Here is a 19,341-nt window from a genome sequence, read left to right as displayed (position 1 = left end):
AAAAGCTTGAACTCCACATCCCTAGACTGGTTTCAAGAAAAGCAGATTTCATCCAAACGAGAACAGAAGGTCATACTGGGAGACAAAGTCTGGCAGATGCGATACCTAATTATCTTGTCCCAGCTATAAAATTAAAACCAACATCCCTTCCAAAATTTTCTGGAAACAAACGTGATTTCCATAGATGGAAAAAGGATTGGGAAGCTCTGCAGCAACAAGGAGAACCAACTGGGTCCAAAGAGGTGAAAAAGGTCCAATTACTGAGCAGCATTGAGGACAAAATTATAAGAGAACTTCGTCTCACCATGTACAACACTGCAGAAGACATCTTTCGTATGTTAGCAAACCGGTTTGGGAATGAAACGTCCATTGCTATTGAAATAGTCGAAGAATTACAAAGATTGCCAGCTGTTAAAAGTCATCAACCAAGGAAAATTGTGGAATTAATTCAAACTGTAGAGAAAGCACTCCAAGACTTGAATGACCTTGGAAATACAGGTGCTATAAGAAATCCTCTTGTAACTAAGTCCATAGAGAGCAAACTTCCAGAAGTGCTTAAAAAAGAGTGGCTAGTCTATGCAGCAGACAACAGTGTGGTTCCAGATAAACGGTTTGACAGTCTTTTGGCCTTTCTCAAGGGCCAAGAAAGCATATATGAGCAGTTGGAGCAACTGCAAGATGAAGAGCCGGCCAGAAAGGACATCAGACCCGATCTGAAATACACCCGGGCAAGGTCAACCAACAGTTACAAGCCAGGTTGTGTGGTTTGCGGCGACGGAGGCCATAAAAGAAAACTTTACTTCTGCAAGCAATTCCGTACATTAAAGCTGTCAGAAAGACAAGCTGCAATAAGTAAATTAGGAGCATGCAGAAGATGTCTGGAAGTCCATGATAACAGCCAATACTGCAAGCCAGACTACTTATGCAGAAACCAGAGTTGCAAGGATGGAAGAACCCCTGATCATCATTACTATCTGTGCCCTAAAACTGAGGTAAAGAAAAATGATGTGGGTCAAAGGGGGAGAGGAGAGCATACAGTGAAAGATGAAAGCATGAAGAACTACACATGTGAGCAAGAAGAGTTCCTGAAAAAACTTTCACCTGATCTTGCGAAACAATGCAGAAATGTATTTTCAAATACTGCATCTAGAGCTCTCAGTACTTTGAAAGACCAATCGAACCTCTTAACGAGGAGTGGGTTGCAAGAATTGCCAGTGATCATGATGCTCCTTGAAGTTACAGCTAATGCTGGGCAAAAAATCGGTGCACTCATTGATCTAGCATCAGATACAAATTACATAACCCACAAGGCCGCACAGAAGCTAAATCTCAGAGGTGAGGAAATCACACTCGTGGTTCACGGAGTTGGAGGCATGAAGACTCAAGTGGAGACAAAACGATACCTCCTAAAGATCAGGGTGAAAACCCCCAAAGGCAGTTTCAAATCTCATCAAATGATATGTTATGGACTTAAGAGCATAGCAGATATTCTCGAGCATGTATCCCCAGAGCGACTGAAGAAGTTCTTCCCAGATGTGCCACTAGAAGAGTTTGTGAGACCGAAGGAAATAAATCTGCTCATCAGCCACAGAGAAGGTCAACTTGCACCACAGAGGGTAAAAGCTGTCGGGGACCTTGTGCTGTGGGACGGCCCTCTGGGAAAGGTGGTTGGTGGAGCACACCCTGAATTGTTTGAGGAGTGTGTTTTCTCCGCCCACATGTCAAAGACCCATTTCGCTAGGTCAATGAGGACTGCTGCTCTTCGATATGAAGAATTAAATACATCCATGACAAAACATGCATCAAGCAGTCAAGATACAGCCCTTCATAAAACCAACACATCAGCTACAAGCAAGTATTTCTTGGACTGGTGGAGATGGGACAGTATTGGAGCTGCTTGCGAGCCAAAATGTGGGGGATGCCGCTGTGGGAACTGCCAACCAGGCGGCAAAGAAATGACTTTGGCTGAGGAAAGAGAACTAGAAGTCATAAGGGGAGGTCTCACTTACATCATGAAGGACAGCCATAACGAGGAACCTCACTGGCACGCCAAATATCCTTGGATTGAGGATCCGACCTCTTTACCAAATAACAAAAAAGGAGTCCAAGCTACATTCTTTAGGACCGAAAAACAGCTTGACAAAGAACCTGAATGGAAAGTTGCATATGCTGCCCAACTTCATGAGATGATTGACCGGGGAGCAGCAGTACGGTTATCAACAGATGCACTCTCAAACTGGAATGGGCCAGTCTGGTATGTAAGCCACCTCATATCTTTAAACCCACACTCTGTGACAACACCAGTGAGAGTGGTGTGGAACAGTAGTCAGAGATTTGAAGGTGTAAGCTTAAATGAACTTCTCATGAAAGGCCCAGATGTCCTTAACCAAATCCGTGCTGTTCTCCTCCGATTCAGGGACGGGAAATATGCTGCCCTTGGTGATGTAAGGAAGATGTATAATTCTGTCTGGTTGGAAGACAGAGAAATACATCTTCACAGATTTCTGTGGCGAGAATCAGAAGAGGAAACTCTTGGAGAATATGCAGTCACAAGAGTAAACATGGGGGACAAGCCAGCAGGGTGCATTGCCCAAGTAGCAATGCGTGAAACTGCAAAACTCCCAGCTTTTGCTCATTTGAAAGAGGAGCAGGAAGTTATTCAGCACGACAGCTATGTTGATGATATCCTCACATCACACAAAAGCCTTGACCAACTTAAAGTTATCACAACAAACGTGAAACTTATCTTAAAGGCAGGAGGCTTTGAACTTAAACCTTGGATCTTTTCGGGGCAAAATGGCAGGACAGACCATAAAGAGAACAAAGAAAAATCAGAGACAAATGCTCTTATTCTCCCAAACCAGATGAGTGATGATGAAAACAAAGCACTTGGACTAGGTTACGCGGTAGAAGAAGATAAACTATATGTCATGACTGCAATAAATTTTTCTAAAAGAAAGCGAAAGATACGACTTGGACAAGACCTCCTGCAAGAACAGATCAGAACCCAAACACCAAACCCTTTAACACGAAGGGTTCTCCTTAGTCAACTATCGGGGCTGTATGACCCTGTTGGCCTTGTGACTCCCGCAAAGCAAAAAGGAGCTATGTTGGTGAGAAGAGCATTCCAGCAAGTCAAAGATGGTTCAAACCACCTTGTGAAAGAGACATGGGACGTACCACTTACTGAAGAACTCAGGGAAGACGCAATAAAGATCTTTGAAGAGTATGCCCAACTGGGTAGAATCAAATTTCCCAGGGCTTTAACCCCAATGTCAGTCTGCAATGATCCTGTTGCTATCACATTCTCTGACGGGAGTGAACAGACCTACGGAGCAGTGATGTACCTGAGGTGGAGTTCAGAAGAAGGCCCAATCATTAGGTTGGTGGAATCAAAGGCCAAGTTAACACCTTTGGATCAGAAGGGTGATGTCATCAAAGCAGAGGTATGTGGAGCAGTATTTGCGTCACGGCTGAAAACATTCTTTGAGCTTCATAGCAGGATCAAGGCTGAAAGATGGTACCATTTTGTTGATAGTCAGACAGTCCTTGGGGCAATACAGCGAGAAAGTTATGGTTTCCAAACTTTCTTCGCTAACAGAATTGGAGAAATTCAAGGCAGCACAAAAATTCAAGACTGGTGGTGGATTCCTGGCTCCCTAAATATCGCAGACTTGATCACAAGAGGAGCCAAGCCCCATGACCTGGATGAAGGGTCTGAATGGCAGGAAGGCCCTGCATTTTTGAGATTGCCAATACATGAATGGCCAATCAAATCTGCCAAAGAACTTGCATCTACTGCTAGAGACAGCATCACTAAACTACAAAAGAAAGCATTTGTTGCTGTTCTAACGAGAAGTGGAAAGCAAGTGGGGTCAACACAGGATCAAAGCAAAATCCAGTCAGACCTGAGAAGGTCTCCTCATCGGTTTTCAGTCCAAAACCTCATAAACCTTAGACAGTTCAGCAATCTGGTCCGATTGGTCAAGACCATTGCATGTGTCTGGAGGGCTGCAAAAAGGTTCTTAAGATCAAAACCAGGTGTGGATCAGTCAAAGTGGGAGGCGGTTCCTTTGAAAGGAATTATTTCTGTGGCCGAACGACAGGATGCTTTAAGAGATATTTTCCTTGCTGCACAACAAGGCATGGCAATCCCAAGTACCACTATGGACAGGTTGGTTGTTTACAGAGACCAGACCTCTGGATTGCTCATTTGTGGTGGAAGGGTCCAGTCCTTTAACAATGATCAACTTGGAGTTCCCATCCTGCCTTATGATGCTTGGGTTTCTACCTTGCTAGCCCGTGAAGCTCACAACAAGGCCCATGATGGAGTGGCTGGGACCCTGTTAAGGATGAGGAAAAAAGCATGGGTTGTGAGAGGAAGAAGACTTGCCCAAAAGATTGTCGATGGTTGCATAACCTGCAGGAAGGCAAAAGCGAGAGCCTGTCAACAAGTAATGGGAGATCTGCCAACAGAAAGAAGTGGGCCAGCAGCGCCTTTTGAGTTCACCTCCATCGACCTCTTTGGCCCTTACCAAGTAAGAGATGACATTAAGAGAAGAGTCTCAATGAAGGTCTGGGGTGTTGTATTCTGTTGCATGGCTAGTCGTGCCATTCATGTTGACATTGCAAACAGTCTGTCATCTGAAAGTTTCCTCATGACTTATCAGAGATTCACTGCGATTAGAGGGCACCCGAAGAAAATCTGGTCCGATCCTGGAACTAACTTCATCGGGGCAAGACCCGTTCTGAAAGAACTTTACCAGTTCCTGGACAGTATAAATAAAACGGGTCTGGAGGAATATGCAGCCAAAAAGGAGACTGAGTGGGTGTGGAAAATTCTTCCTGCTGATTCGCCACATCGAAATGGAGCTGCAGAAGCTGCTGTACGAGTTGTTAAAAGAGCTCTTCAAGGTATTGGCAAAGACTCCTCTCAGTTACAGTGAGTTCCAAACAACCCTACAAATTGCAGCAAATCTGACAAATGAGCGTCCAATTGGTGCAAGGACACAAAGCCGAGAGGATTGCATTGAGTACATAACACCCAACTCTCTACTCCTCGGCCGAGCATCGGAGAGTGGGGATTGTAAAACCTTCAACTTTCCCACCTATCCCTACAGTCGACTTAGGAAAATGCAAGACATCGTGACACAGTTTTGGAGGAATTGGAGTCAGCTTGCTGGTCCTAACCTCTTTGTGAGAAGCAAGTGGCACACTTTCCATAGGAATGTTGCAGTTGGGGATATTGTCTGGCTAAGTGACCAGAATGCATTAAAAGGTCACTTCAAGCTTGGAAGAGTCGTTGGAGTAAATCCAGACAGTAAAGGCATTGTAAGGGACGCCCAAGTGCAGGTCTCTCCTAGCTATTGCACCCCCATCATAAAGCATGTGAAACGAGGACAAACTCAAGGGAGAGGAAAGGATTTCCAACCCGTCGTCCTACACAGAGATGTCCGAAGGCTCATCGTCCTGTTACCAGTTGAAGAGCAAACGGAACATTAAATTGAAAAGAAGAATCAACAAACTGACGATCCTCCCATGGATACTACGGAAGGATCGAGTGGGAGGTGTTAAGTCAAGCTTGGACTTTTTTCAGACTAGGAACCATGTTCAGCAGAAGGGGTTCCATGGGGACAATAAAGGTGGTACACCTCTGAGCTGTAATTTCACCAGAGAGCATGGTGTTCTGAGTCAGCCGTTCAGTGACTTCAGAACTAAATACATCCACCAAAATCAGAGAGGCAGCCGGTAAGATAAATATATAATATATTGCTGGTTGTGTACGGACTTTGCTGCTGGTTAGGCGGTTGGGCGGGAAACCTGACCTGATTGTTTGTTTGTTTGCTTACCTAGGCGTGGCCCAAACAATTGAGTCTCTGTTGATTTGGCTGGTATAATCTTTATTTGTTGTTATTTGCCAGTTAGTAAAAGAATTACTTATCTGAAAATGTTTCAGCAAGTTGTTTGTTGCAGTTGTTTGTTCATTTTTGGGTTCTGTGATTAGTTTCAATGGAAGATGAATTATAAAAGATAATGATAAGTAGCTTATATTTTTCTAAGGGAACTATTTGATGTTTAAAACTACTGTTTAAAAAGTAATGCTAAAGGTAATTATGTAAACCCTGTAAATCTAATTTAAGGTTATATGTCTGCTTGATTGAAGGTTTTTCACCTGAGCTGACCTGAGCTGACATGCTGACATGCTGAAATAAACATAAAAGCAAAAAGTGAAGCATTGTTTCGGTCTCTGAGTGAAATCCAGTTTCTAAACTCTGTGGTGGATGTTTATCCCTCTCAAGTGGGGAAGCACAAAACAGTGCAGGACTTGACAGCAGGTAAGATATTAACTTTACATAATCTCCAAACAATGAGGACCGTGTTTATAAGCAGTGGGTCTGTGATTTTGTGCAACAACCCAGATCATCATTTGACCCGTCAAATGTGGAGATGAATTTCACCAGTGTGTGAAGACAAAAGGGACTTTAACTTTAATCCACAGATTTCCCTCATTCCATTTCATTTTCTCTCTCCTTTTCCTTACATTTTTTAATCACAATTTTTATTTTATTTTTTCATTTCAAACATATTTTTGATCCTTTTTTGACATCTTTTTTATATTAAATTTGTTTTGTTTTGTGAAGCGCTTCATGATTTTTATTTTGACAGCCGCTATATAAAAGATTGTTTTCTTTCTTTCTTTACATGTGTTTTATAGTGATTTAAGACCAATTTGTATTTAACCTGAACTTAGTCTGACTCCCAACACACAAGTACGACCTTGAATTGCTTCGGCCTCTTCTCGGAACATGTTTCCCCAGAAGATTTACAATGAGGTTAGGCTTTGCATGTTTAACTAAGGTTTATGACGCAATGACAAAAAAACAGCATCATCCCCAACTGAAGGAACACCACACGAACAATATATGAAATAAAAGATGAACTTTTGGTTCTTGGTATCTGGAAAAACTGACAGAGCATTTGAAAGCAGGAAGAGAGAGGAAGAGAGAGAGAGAGAGAGATTACATTTGTAGCTGTAAGATTTTTCTGCATCATGCTTTTTTTTATGCCACTGACTTAATTGCGTAAATCGGTTGACAGAATATTTTTATTCTTTATATCGTCTCAGTTGTAAAGTCGGAAAGCTGATTGGCCGTGGATCTGCCTTTGATTCAGTTCCTCCAACAAGCCCAGGCTTAAACAAACTCAAATTTTAAAACTATTAGTTTTCGCCTCTGTCAGTAAAATTAAACTAAATCTCGGCTGAAAACAAAATGCAGTGAAGTATGGGATTGATCCACCCCCTGTTTTGGTTTTTTGTCCACAACTGTACGTGACTTTGAGCCTTGTGAAATATCCGGTTGGGTGTTAAAATAAGGCAAATGTCTCCTCTCCAGCAATTGATCACACTTCTATAGTTTGTTTACATTCTGTTGGACTTTAATCCCATGCGTCTCCTATAAAGATGTCTGGCATACTGTGGAGTCAACCTCTGAAATCAGTTCAAAGAGAACCCCTTTGTGTGCAGATGAAGATGCGCTGACTTAGCAGTAAATGTGTTACTGGCCAATTTTATTCAGCTCTGCTTGTGGGAACTTTTACATGTGGCCAAGTTTCTCAACCTGACCAAAGCTGAAGACAATATATATATATATATATATATATATATATATATATATATATATATATATATATATATATATATATATATATATATATATATATATATATATATATATATATATATGTGTGTGTGTGTGTGTGTGTGTGTGTGTGTGTGTGTGTGTGTGTGTGTGTGAAACAGCCTCTATTATTCTGTTTTGTGAGCAGAACTAAAGGTATAGAGGAGGATCTTGTTCTTCCGGGTGGATCATCTGAACCATTGGTCCACATAACTGTCAATCATTCTACAGAAGCTTTCATTCAAGGCTGCTGTTGTACGCGCTCGTTCATGGGTTAGTTTTCACTTCTTGCGCATGCGGATTCTGTTTATGTGTAGAGCGACAAGTCTTCATTCCTCTCTGTTTTCATCAGGTTCTTTTGAAAATAGCTTTGAGTCGGAAGAAAAAAAGTGCCGTTGAATTCTATGATAAGAAGAAAAAAGCCTCCGAAGTGAGAAATAAGACCAGAGTTTTTTTAGGGTTAGCGATAGCTGGGCTCCCCACAGACACTTCTGATGCCGGTTTTCTGCTCGACAGGCAAGCTAAAGTTCGAGACGCTATTTGGAGAAATTCATTACAGATTTCTGCAAGAAGGAGTTCTGCAAGGCCGGCAGGTACTTGTAAACAGAGCATGCACGAGGATAACTGCATGGGTGTTCTCTCTCATGAGCATTTTTTCAAAACATGGAGAGGGCGGTTATTTCCTGAAATTCAGAAACATCCTCCGCCATACCTTTAAGCAAGTTGGCATTTCATCAAACATTAACCATAAGGTTCCTGGAAACAAAGTGGTGCTTTGAGGATGAAACATTAGGAACAGGTAAAAGGCTTGACAACTAAAAAGGGGGAAATGGTGTCAACGTAGTTTATGTCTACATTAACTTTACTCTTCTAGTGCAGAACTTCTTTCTCATTGTGAATGATTCATAACATTCCTTCTACTCAACCCTGAAGGGGTTACAAAACTAATCATACATAAATACAGAGCAGAGCAATTATAGGTTCAGACTTTTGGGTGGAACCACTATTTTAAAAACAGAGCTATTGTGGTTTTGCTCACAAATGTGACAAAGTCAGTGAGCAGTTAAATTTTTTTTAAATAAGAGGAAATGTGAATTTGGGAAGAAGCACAATAAATGACAATTGGAGGAGATGATTTACATTTGGCTAGGAGACAGCAACGATAACCACCTAAAGAACCATGGTCTTCAAAGAAAGAAAATATTCACTTTGCAACACATTTGTGTAACTTTAAATATTTGTAAGTCCAACATGAGCCTTCTGAATAAAATAAATACATAAAAAAACATTTTAAACATTTTTACGACAGAAGCTGTTTAACTTCTTAATGCCGGTTGACGCTAATTAGCATCAAACCTGCATTCGCTCCAAATGCAACCAAAATAACGTATGTACCTGAAAGAAAATCCACAAGTGAAAAACAATTTTATAACTCAAAACAAATTTAGGCGTTAAGGGGTTAAGCCTTGGTTGTGCTCAAACTAGCCATTAGCTTATCAATCCTTTAGGCTATATCTCCATCCAGGAAGCTCCCTGCACAATTAAACTACTAGTAATTTAATATTTCTACACAGAAAGGATTTCAAATGTCAAAAAAATCCCTCTAAACTTGTTGAAAAACTAACTGAGTCTCAAAGAATGGAAGTGAAGAGAACTAAAGTCGGAGTAAACTAACATCGTCTGATTTAGACACTCGAAAGAAGTCTGGACCAAACTGACAGAAAGCGGATTAAAAGTGGAATGAATTGGGTCAGTGTGAAATAAGTTACCCCCCCCCCCCCTCTCTCTCTCTCACACACACACACACACACACACACACACACACACACACACACACACACACACACACACACACACACAGTGCATGTTTGTGAATGTGCTGAGAGCAGCAGGGATGGTAAGTGGCAATAACATGTACTACATCTCTTTATCTTTATGTTTAACTGATCCAGTTTCAACACAGTTTGCCAATGACTCAAGCTCTCCTTGACCTACAATAGTATTTAAAGTGCTCTAAATATTTTCTGCCATAAACAGCCATTTTTATCTTTACTCTCTGGAGACCTGGTTTCTGAGTTCGTGACCAAACATGATGAACGCTCAGCAAACATATAAAAGAAGTCGTAAAGTGATGATCTGAGACTATAGTGTAGTTTACTTCCTCTGTTCATTGCAAATCAAAAATGCAACCTGCATACAAACAAACAAACAAATAAATGCAACATTTTGTTTCGGTATATTAAAGTGTGATGATAAACTTACCTACACAGTAATTATGCTCAAACAAAATCTATATTTGGGGTAACCTAAGCTTAGTTTGAAACCTTTGGGTTATATTGTTATGGTAACTAGTGGTTGCTATGGAAACACTCTGTGATGTAGCTACAGCTACGCTGAGGTAAAGATGAATAACAAGTAAGTATGTAAAGTGTGTTCTCATAAATAATAATAAATTAAATAATAAATATAAAATATTAATGTCTGTTTACATCTCTATGCTTGAAAACGTATTTATTATCTCTTAGCATTCTGATAAATGACACAAATCTTTTCATATTTCTTATTAAACTCTGTTTTCCTTCCCAGAAACCACTGATGTGTTAGGTTTTTGATAACAACTATTCAGTTAAGAGTGACATATTTTACTTTAGGGCAGTCTCTGAGTGAAAGGATACAAAAAAAAAGACACACCAGCCTTTTGGCTTAGCTGAATAGAAGGGAGGAGAAGTAAAACCCATTTTCTCTAACCAATAATTAAAAACCTACAGTGATTGTTTAGGATCCTGTATTATACCCCTTTGTGTTCAGCATGAGGAAAGACATTTCATTTGTTTATTCTGGAAACATTACTGCATCAAAACTGATCAAAACAGAGAAAAGTTGTTATTATTTTGATTGCCTAGTCTATTTTATCCATTTAAACAATGACTTGGGGACTCCTGACTAAAACGGTTGACAAGCTAGAATAATGGATTTAGTTTATCATCATCTACAGACTGCAGACATCACACTAATCAAGCGTTTTGGCTCTGGCCCAACAGGAGTCATAGAGCCACAAAGCTGAAAGTCAAAGTTTCAACATCAACTTAAAGGTTATCCTGTCTTGCACACACACGTTCTGAGAGCTGAACTGATTACACAAAAAAACTGTAACAGCGCCTTTTACATCACAGTGAGCTACAAATGGAGTTAAATACACAGAACTTAAAGCTTCAGGGACACTTTCAGCACAGCGAGAACATCAAAAGCTTTTTCTGAAGCATGAAACAGCTGGCAGGCAGAAACATACAACCCAGCTGCAGAAAACTACACGTGTGAGTCTGTTCCCATACTGCTATAGAGCAAAGTTAATGTAATCAATGGCTAAATAAAAGCCTAAACCATAAACATAAATGAGTTTTTAAAAAGACCAGATCAGATATGCAAGCATCCCAGAGTTGAAGCTGTTCTGAACAAAAGAGGCTAAAGTTCTGAGCTGATGTTCAGCCCTGATCAATAGTTTACCTTTAGCTGCAGTTTGTGCAGCTAAAGTAACTCACATCAGATACGGAAAGCAAAGGTTTGCATATCTCTGCTATGCAAAAATGTGCACTAGTGGATCATTCACTTATTTGGTCAGCTGAGTCTTTAAAGAAGGAAATTACACAAATATTTTAGAGTTTTTCTTGTTAAAATCTTATAACATCTATTAAAACGCCCTGTGTTGTGATATAGCTTCCCACTATAGTGAATACCAGAGGGCAGCGACCTCTGGCAGCGTGATATGTTACTGTGTTTGGTGCTGCTGTGTGAGGATTCACTAACCCTAACCCCAAAACGTAGCATTCTTTAAAATCATCCGCAGAATACAATCCTAAATAAGATGTCAAAATGTTTTATCTTAGATGGAGAACAACAAAACGTGCATTTGTCCATTATTGGACGTGTGAAGGTGTGTGTGAATGGATGAATGATACACTGTAAAGTGCTTTGGAGTCCTCTGACTCTGTAAGGCACTATAAGTGCGGGGTTACTATTGAGCCACCAATAATAAATGATGGAGGCCAAAAAATTTTTAAGTGTATAAATAATTAGAAGTTTATATAATAAATAAAGTTATGTAAAGTTTATTACTGGGTTCAGATGGAGTTGAGCTACGGGCATGGTGGAATGGACCATCAAGGTCCTACATGTGTCTCCTGTGCATAAAACTAATTACATGAAAAAAATGGTTTCATGCGCTGGAAATCAGGGTCAGCATGTTGTTCTTGAAGTTTAAAAAATCTCCTGTAAGCTCTGACAACTTATATACAATCTGTCTTTAATGTAAACTCAATGAGCATTTTACTGAGTAAAAAATGTGTGTTTAGAACACACAGTCATTGGCTGGAAATGAAAAAAACTGAAAAAAGTCCTCGATTTTCAGCTTTTCTGAGAAAATCTGCTGCAAAAAGAAATTCTTAACATTCCTAAAATAAATGCAAACGCCCAACGCTGTTCATGTATGACTTTTAAACCAAGATCATCTCATGTGCAGACACGATGGAGTTATGCAGGTTTTGTTTAAATGTTCAAAATGATCTAAAGGAATGCTGGAGCATCTGTGAAGGTTGCACTTCATTTTTGATTTGCAGGATGTGAAACGCAAATAAGAGCCTTTTCTCAATACCTAAGTATGCTAGTACATTCCTGTGTACTTGACAAGTATGTCTGTGGAAAGTACATCAGAAGGTCTGATCTACCGGTTATGGAAGGACAAGAATGGCATTTGGAACAGGACCATACTCTGCTGTGTTACGGTTAAAAAAAAAATGACCCGAAATAAAAATAAAAATCTGGTTTGTCCCTTTAATGACTAAATAACAATTAATACAAATTATTTGTATAATATTTGTTTCACTTTTTATAAAAATTGATTAAATACCAGCATTTCCTGCTGTTAAACAAAGTAAAAACAGAGCTATTTAAGGCCATGCTGCTTTTATTTTGAAGACGTTCTGGATGTTTTGAAATGTACCTGTTTTGCTGTCTTGGTCGTGTGCCTGAAGGCACAGGAGGTGGAGACGGGACTACTCCTATTTTCTGAGTGTCATTATTGCAAAAGAGCATGTGGAACTATGGCTGCATCCAGGTCAGCTTCAAACCTTGAAGAAGAAGAAGACAACAATAAGGGTGGAAAAAGGAAAATAAAAAGCATACAAAACATTAAAGCCCCTATGTTAACACATTTAGCTATCAGGGTGTTTTTTTAAGATAGAATATCTGATTCTTCATCTACAAAGTAAAAAATGAACTATTTTTAGGAAGAACAATTAGGTTTTCTTATTATTAAATTGTTTACAGACAATTTCCAGAGAAAATCAGTTTATTGCTCACCTTGCTGCAAATAAAAAAGCATCTCACCTTCAATGGTTCCAGGACACGCTTTTGTTATAACAGGGAAGTCTTAACCAGTCTAGGTGTCCTTCTATTACTAAAACCCGACTACTCCTGCAAAAAGAAGCCTTCGCACACCTGCCCAAAGTAGTTATGGTGTAAACACACATTTCCCAACTCCTCCCTTCCCACCCTAAATACCTAACTCATCAGGTTCAGCAGGTCAGAATGAGACATTTTATCTTTGCAAACTTTAAAAGTGAGAGTCATCTGGATGATTTCATAAGTCTGAACAGAATGAACAAAGTTGTGTTCTCTAAATGGGGGGGTGCTAAAACAGCTCAGTGGCTTCTTGGAGCAACCTGCTGAAAAATGGTCAAACAGCACATCTCTAAAATAGTGACTTAGCCACGGGCACACATCTATTTTGAGTTAGTCTGAATTTAACAGCTTCTATATGCAGGACTGCTTTTCATTATCTCCTGATTTTAAATATAAAATATTCATTAATGAACTGATGAAAAGTTTACTTACAAAGTAAAATAGTTAATTGATCACACTCCCCTGTTGATCAGAGGTCAATGAGTGCATGTTATAATCCAAAACGTGTAAGTAAAGACAATCTACTCATTTACTGACATGGTGCAGAAAAAGAAACATGGACATGTTCCAACCAGCACCTTGAGCAGATTACGTTTGTTGCATAACTTTCTCCTTCAAAAAACCAAGTTTGCAGCTGAACTAATGAGTCTTTTTACATTTGTATTTATTTTTTAATTTCCAGTTTAAAAATCACTGCCTCTAACTCAATCCCAGCACAAAGGAGCCCGAAGAATGAAGAGACAGTTTATCTGAATGGGACTTTCCGGACTAAACAAAGGTCAGAAAGAAAATCCATCAAAACTTTAACTTTGCACCGCTTTGAGAAAACAACCTTGGAAAGTTTACTGCAGTGAATAAAGGGTGTTTAACTGTAAACTCTGGGGGACTTAAGGAGCGAACACAAAACCGCATTATTGTGTAGGGGAAAGGGAGGAGGGGGTCTTACCGTGCGTCGCACTGGGACAGTTATCTCCTCTGATGCATTGCGCTCATTTCAGCACAACTGGGAGGAATCAAGAAAAATAATGGGAGAAAATTATGCGACAACCTCTTTGAAGGCAAATAAAATGATGTGAAAAGCGACCCAAACCGGCTCTGGTCCAGTTTTCTGACACCAGAATAACTTTTCAGGATCCGGTTTAGGGACACCAAGTTCTGGTTTAAGTTGTTTTCATTTGCAGACAGTTGGAAGTCTGAAGTGAATTTACATAAAAGCGTAAAAGCTGCAGCACATACCTGAGATTAATTTTTGTTCTGCCTCCGTCGAAATCAGCTCAGTTGCTTTGATTTGACGCGTAATGCGGGGATTTCACGCTCCGTGGCTGTGCGCCCCTGACAGGCATGCGCGTTACCGGTGCGGGACTTTGAGATGAATGGCTGCGGGACCCTTCTTCTTCCTTTTTTGTTTTCCGAGGATGATCGGGCCATAACTTTGCCTCTACGCGCAGGAGCGGGCGGATGTCATCCCTCAGCTCAGCCTCAGCATCGTTCGCTGTGCCGACGAGCAGAAGAGAGCGGTGCCCTCACCGCGGAGAGCCACGTGACCGGGACGGCGCATTGAGCCCCCATTTGAGGGTTGATGGGGTGGGGAGAGAAACCACCTCTGCAGTCACTACAGACTTTACTCGGGTCATCCGGTGCGCCCGTGCGCCTCAGACGCACATGGTTGGAGTCTTTTTCATGCACATCTGATTTTCCAATCAGCAGAACAGAAAAGTCGTTTAGCCCTGTGTTCTAACATCTCAGTAATGAATGCACAAGTGTTGCCAAAGATAATGAACTGGTTAACCACAAAATAACACTCCAAAACACAGCTGAAAGTCAAGTTAACGTTTAATCAAGGTTATTGAGTGTTTGTGGCATTTAAGATCAGACAAACAACCTTCACTGCATTTCACACAACATGATCAGTTCTGTTCATCACACCCAGTCAACAATACTCCTCAATATTACATCTACAGCAAACAGGAAATCAGTGTAATTCCCACTTTTCTCTGATTTGTTTGGATTGTGTATGTTTCATGTCTTCATCCCAAAACTCCTGAGGCTCCTGTTGTCTTCACGATGCAATCTTGTGAACCGCTACCGTGATGGTGCCATGACTCCTCACCAGAATGTTTCTGTTAAACAATAAAAACACCAATATTCACCTGATAATCAGAAATCACACGGATGATCAGGTTGAAAAGTGGTGTTTTGGTGATCATCGTTTGCTTCGGTCCCACCTCTCAGACATTCACCACGACATTCATTTAATAATCTTACTGTAACTCTACTAAAAGGCACCAATAGAGTTATCAGTGCTAATAAAAAGAAACAGATTTTCATACCTTAACCATCTTTAATAAAGCATAAAGGTTTATCATAATTTTAAAAAATCTGATCTCTAAATCATTTATACTAAGTGTAAAAAATCAAAAACAAAATTATTCACAAATTCTGGTTTTATGGTTTCAAACATAATTAAAGCAGTGGTTCCAAAAGTTGGGGTCCCGATGGCCCAGTGGTTCATGGAACACTGAGTTCTGGCTGTGGAGATGATCAATCACAACCTAAAAATACTGTTTGAATATAACTGATGTAAAAGCTAAAATAAGCCTTGAATCGGACTCAAAACCGTTTGTATTTGTATTTATGTTATTTAGACTTTTGAGATAACAAATTATATCTGAGATTGAAAGTTCGCAGCAGTAATTTTAAATAAATAAATATTCAGGAGCTGTCATTGGGTTGGTAAAATGTTCTGAAAGACGAGATGTTCATTTACCAGAAGATGGCAGCACAACGACATAAATAAAATCCCACAGTTGGTTGACTTCCTCCCTCTCCATCCTCCATGGAGCCTCCGTCCACTAAAGAGGACATTGGCTTTTTAATTTTTTATTCTGTAGTTCAACTTTGGACCCGTTTTTAATGATGATGGGGTTATTTAAATGTCTACGAGGTTATTAGGGGAAATTAAAAAGGGCTTGGAGTCTCAAGAAAATATCTCAGCTGCCTTTTGGGAAAGAAATGAACAACATTCTGGAATCTAATGCCAAGAACCGAGCATGTTCAGTTCAAAGTCACAAATGGCATTGCCTTTGGTAAGTAAATAGAAACTGGAGGAACCAGATAAGCGTACTGGTTTTAGCAACCGCGATGAAGGCTCGGACCCGGATGCTAATAGCTGCTGGGAGACAGTGAACCACTGGATCAGATTCAGAACCCTGAGTCTCTGGTTCTGATCTCTCTCAAAAAGCTTTTTTTAGAGTAATTGATCTCCGTACACATTAATCAGAACCCCCAAAGGTACATCTTAAATACCCCGAGATAGATTTTTAAAAAGAATTACAAGTCAAGCTAAAACCCGGTCAGTGCTCTCACCCTGACTCAGACTCCAGGCACACGGTCGGGGTGACTGTTGGGTCTCTGGTGAGCGCCATAGCTTGTTTGGACAAAACAGACACAACACCACCATGTTCATCAGACAAGGAGCCACGACCTAAAAGAAAAAAGAAAAGAAACACGCAATGAATTATTTAAATGTCTTAAAAAAAGGAAATCAGTGCATCTTTCAAACAGTCATTTTCTGTGATTTGTGTTAATTCCAAACCTGTATACAACAATGACCTCCTTATGAAGGATTGTTAACATATTACAAACATTTCTGTCCCACTGCTGTTATTTAGTCCAGACTGAGGATTTCTGAATTCTGGGGTCTCTCGAGGATCTGAATCATGTTGAACTCATTGTTTGGTTTCTGTCTTCTGCATCTTTTGACTATTTCATTTAGGTTTGTCCATGTACCAGGGAAACATTGCTACTGACTACACAAAACAATACTCATGTTTACCCACTTCCAACAGTTACATCATAACCTTTTCAAAATAACTTTCAACAAGACCTAAAAAGATAATAAAAGTATGAGGACGCTAACAAAGAGCTTAGACTTTGCTGGATGCCTCTGTTATAAATATTAATTAAACCGAACAGAAAAAATATATATACTGATATATCCATCATTTTTCTTCCAATTATCAAAGTCTGGGTTGCTAACAGGTCCAGGAGCGAAGCTCAGATTTCTCTGATCTCAGTGACTCTCCATCTCCATCAAGACAGCTAGAGGGCAGACAGCCCCTCCAGCAAGTTCTATGCTCCAGCAACCGTCAAGCTGTGATTCTTCAGACCACATGATACCTGTCAGCTGCTGCAGGAGTCCTCTGGGAAGTAAAATAATTACTTTATATTATCATCAGTTGTTCTGCTTTGTGTTTCATTGCACAGCTGATGAAAATGGACTGGATATGTTCTGAATTCACAGCCTAAGTAAAATTTAGAGCATGTTCATCTCCCTGAAGTTTGATGAATTGTAGAAGAGATCAAAGTTCAAACTAAACCATGGAAGCCAAACAAGTAACACAGAATCAATTCCACGGAGTATTCACTTTCCCAATGACAGTAATTGTTGTATGTGAATAATGTTCATAAATGACCTCACTAACTAACTGCGTGGTTATTAAGCATTTAGTATTTATTAGTTTATGAGTAATAATCAACAATAAACAATTATAAGCATCATTTTGGATTGGTTGTGTTTAGAGAATTATAAAAACATTACATTTTAATTTTAATTATACCTCATTAGCCTTTGTGATTAAATTTAATTACAGCAGCTTCCTGTTGACCTGTTAAACAGCCAGAAGAGCTCATTCCATCAGAAATGCTAATCTCATTATGCTAACAGTGCAAACACTGTGAAGATTTTCTGGCATGTGAAATAAGTTGAGATTTTAATGGTTGAAATGTATGATTCACAGTAACTTCAACTATACTGTAGTATGTATTTCAACCTTTACAGATGAAAATAGCTAAACTGAAGGAAATAATATTATTTGTGTGTTACATTAATAGCTTTTGCTGCAACTAAGTTATTTCATTATTCAAAAAAAAAAGAACACGACACTGACGTAGCCTTGTAAAAGCTAACTAAACCGAATATGTTTCATACATTTTGCTGTAAATCTTTTTTAAATTAATCTTACAGCCCAGGTTGTGTCCTTGGTGATCTGTGCAGAGCACACCGACAACTGCTGGATTCTTCATGCTACAAAAAAACAAGGAGAAAGGCTTTAATGAAACAAAAAGTGAAGTACGTCAGCAGTTAGAGTGAGATTTTTAACGTACGTGTCATCGAGATGCTGTTCAAGAGTCGACTCCATCGTTAACAAACGAAAAGAGAGAAGGTTTAATTGTTTACAGTTTCATCGACGTTTCCGGTTAGAGTCAGCTGACCGTCACGTGCGCTACGAGTCACAACGAGGACCAAAAAGTGTGACGCGAAAGAGAAAGAGAGAGAGAGAGAGAGAGAGAGAGAGAGAGAGAACGCAAAATCTTTCCATTTACATTACATAAACAAAATAGGCATAGATAGATAGATAGATGATTGATAGATAGATAGATAGATAGATAGATAGATAGATAGATAGATAGATAGATAGATAGATAGATAGATAGATAGATAGATAGATAGATAGATAGATAGATAGATAGATAGATAGATGATAGATAGATAGATAGATAGATAGATTGATAGATTGATAGATAGATAGATAGATAGATAGATAGATAGATAGATAGATAGATAGATAGAAAGAATTAGCATTTTCCTTCAAGTTTTATTAAATTTTCCAATAATAATAATAATAATAATAATGTTATGGGCGGCACCACCTCATCCCCCGTCACACTGAACACTGGTGCACCGCAGGGGTGTGTGCTGAGCCCTCTCCTGTACTCACTCTACACCTACGACTGCACGGCCACGAGAAACTCCAACATCATTGTGAAGTATGCGAACGACACCACAGTGATAGGTCTCATCACCAATCACGATGAGACGGCCTACAGGGAGGAGATCAGCGCCCTGACCCACTGGTGTCAGGACAACAGTCTCACCCTCAACGTCACAAAGACAAAGGAGATGATAGTGGACTTCCGGAGGAGCAGAGGAAGCAGAGGAATACACCCCCCCATCACCATCAACGGCGACGCTGTGGAGAGGGTGAGCAGTTTCCGTTTCCTTGGAGTTCACCTGGCAGAGGATCTTACGTGGTCAGTGCACACGGAAAATACAGTGAAGAAGGCACAGCAGCGCCTCTTCTTTCTCAGAAGACTGAAAAGATTTGGCATGAGCCACCGTATCCTCAGGACCTTCTATTGCTGT

At 39.9% G+C, this 19,341-nt stretch overlaps 2 protein-coding genes across 4 annotated transcripts in view; both read right to left on the bottom strand.

Moving 5' to 3' along the window:
* Nucleotides 1-14,603, bottom strand: part of slc16a4 (solute carrier family 16 member 4) — a 31,796-nt gene extending 17,193 nt beyond the window's left edge. Inside the window, exons 1-3 of one of the 3 annotated variants that reach the window (XM_015967742.3) lie at nucleotides 14,373-14,603; nucleotides 14,083-14,139; nucleotides 12,676-12,802 (exon numbers count right to left, since the gene is read on the bottom strand). In XM_015967742.3, the coding sequence (XP_015823228.3) occupies nucleotides 12,676-12,767 (92 nt within the window). In that variant the 5' untranslated portion in view covers nucleotides 12,768-12,802; nucleotides 14,083-14,139; nucleotides 14,373-14,603. Of the gene's footprint in view, nucleotides 1-9,941; nucleotides 9,994-12,675; nucleotides 12,803-13,061; nucleotides 13,169-14,082; nucleotides 14,140-14,372 lie in introns of those variants that run through there. The other 2 variants (XM_015967744.3, XM_070544640.1) reach the window with 2 other exon arrangements.
* A 348-nt stretch (nucleotides 14,604-14,951) lies between these two features.
* On the bottom strand, nucleotides 14,952-18,444 carry lamtor5 (late endosomal/lysosomal adaptor, MAPK and MTOR activator 5). Its single transcript, XM_015967746.3, has 4 exons — nucleotides 18,303-18,444; nucleotides 18,161-18,222; nucleotides 16,503-16,620; nucleotides 14,952-15,256 (listed from the first exon to the last, which is right to left on the bottom strand). The coding sequence occupies exons 1-4, from the start codon at nucleotides 18,335-18,337 to the stop codon at nucleotides 15,196-15,198; spliced, it is 276 nt and encodes a 91-aa protein (XP_015823232.1). The 5' UTR covers nucleotides 18,338-18,444; the 3' UTR covers nucleotides 14,952-15,195.
* Between the last annotated feature and the right edge of the window lie 897 nt (nucleotides 18,445-19,341).

This window comes from Nothobranchius furzeri, chromosome 15 (assembly GCF_043380555.1).
Source record: "Nothobranchius furzeri strain GRZ-AD chromosome 15, NfurGRZ-RIMD1, whole genome shotgun sequence".
Classification (NCBI taxonomy): domain Eukaryota; kingdom Metazoa; phylum Chordata; class Actinopteri; order Cyprinodontiformes; family Nothobranchiidae; genus Nothobranchius; species Nothobranchius furzeri.
Note: the sequence above shows the minus strand (reverse complement) of the source record. Positions and strands in the feature narration are given on the sequence as shown.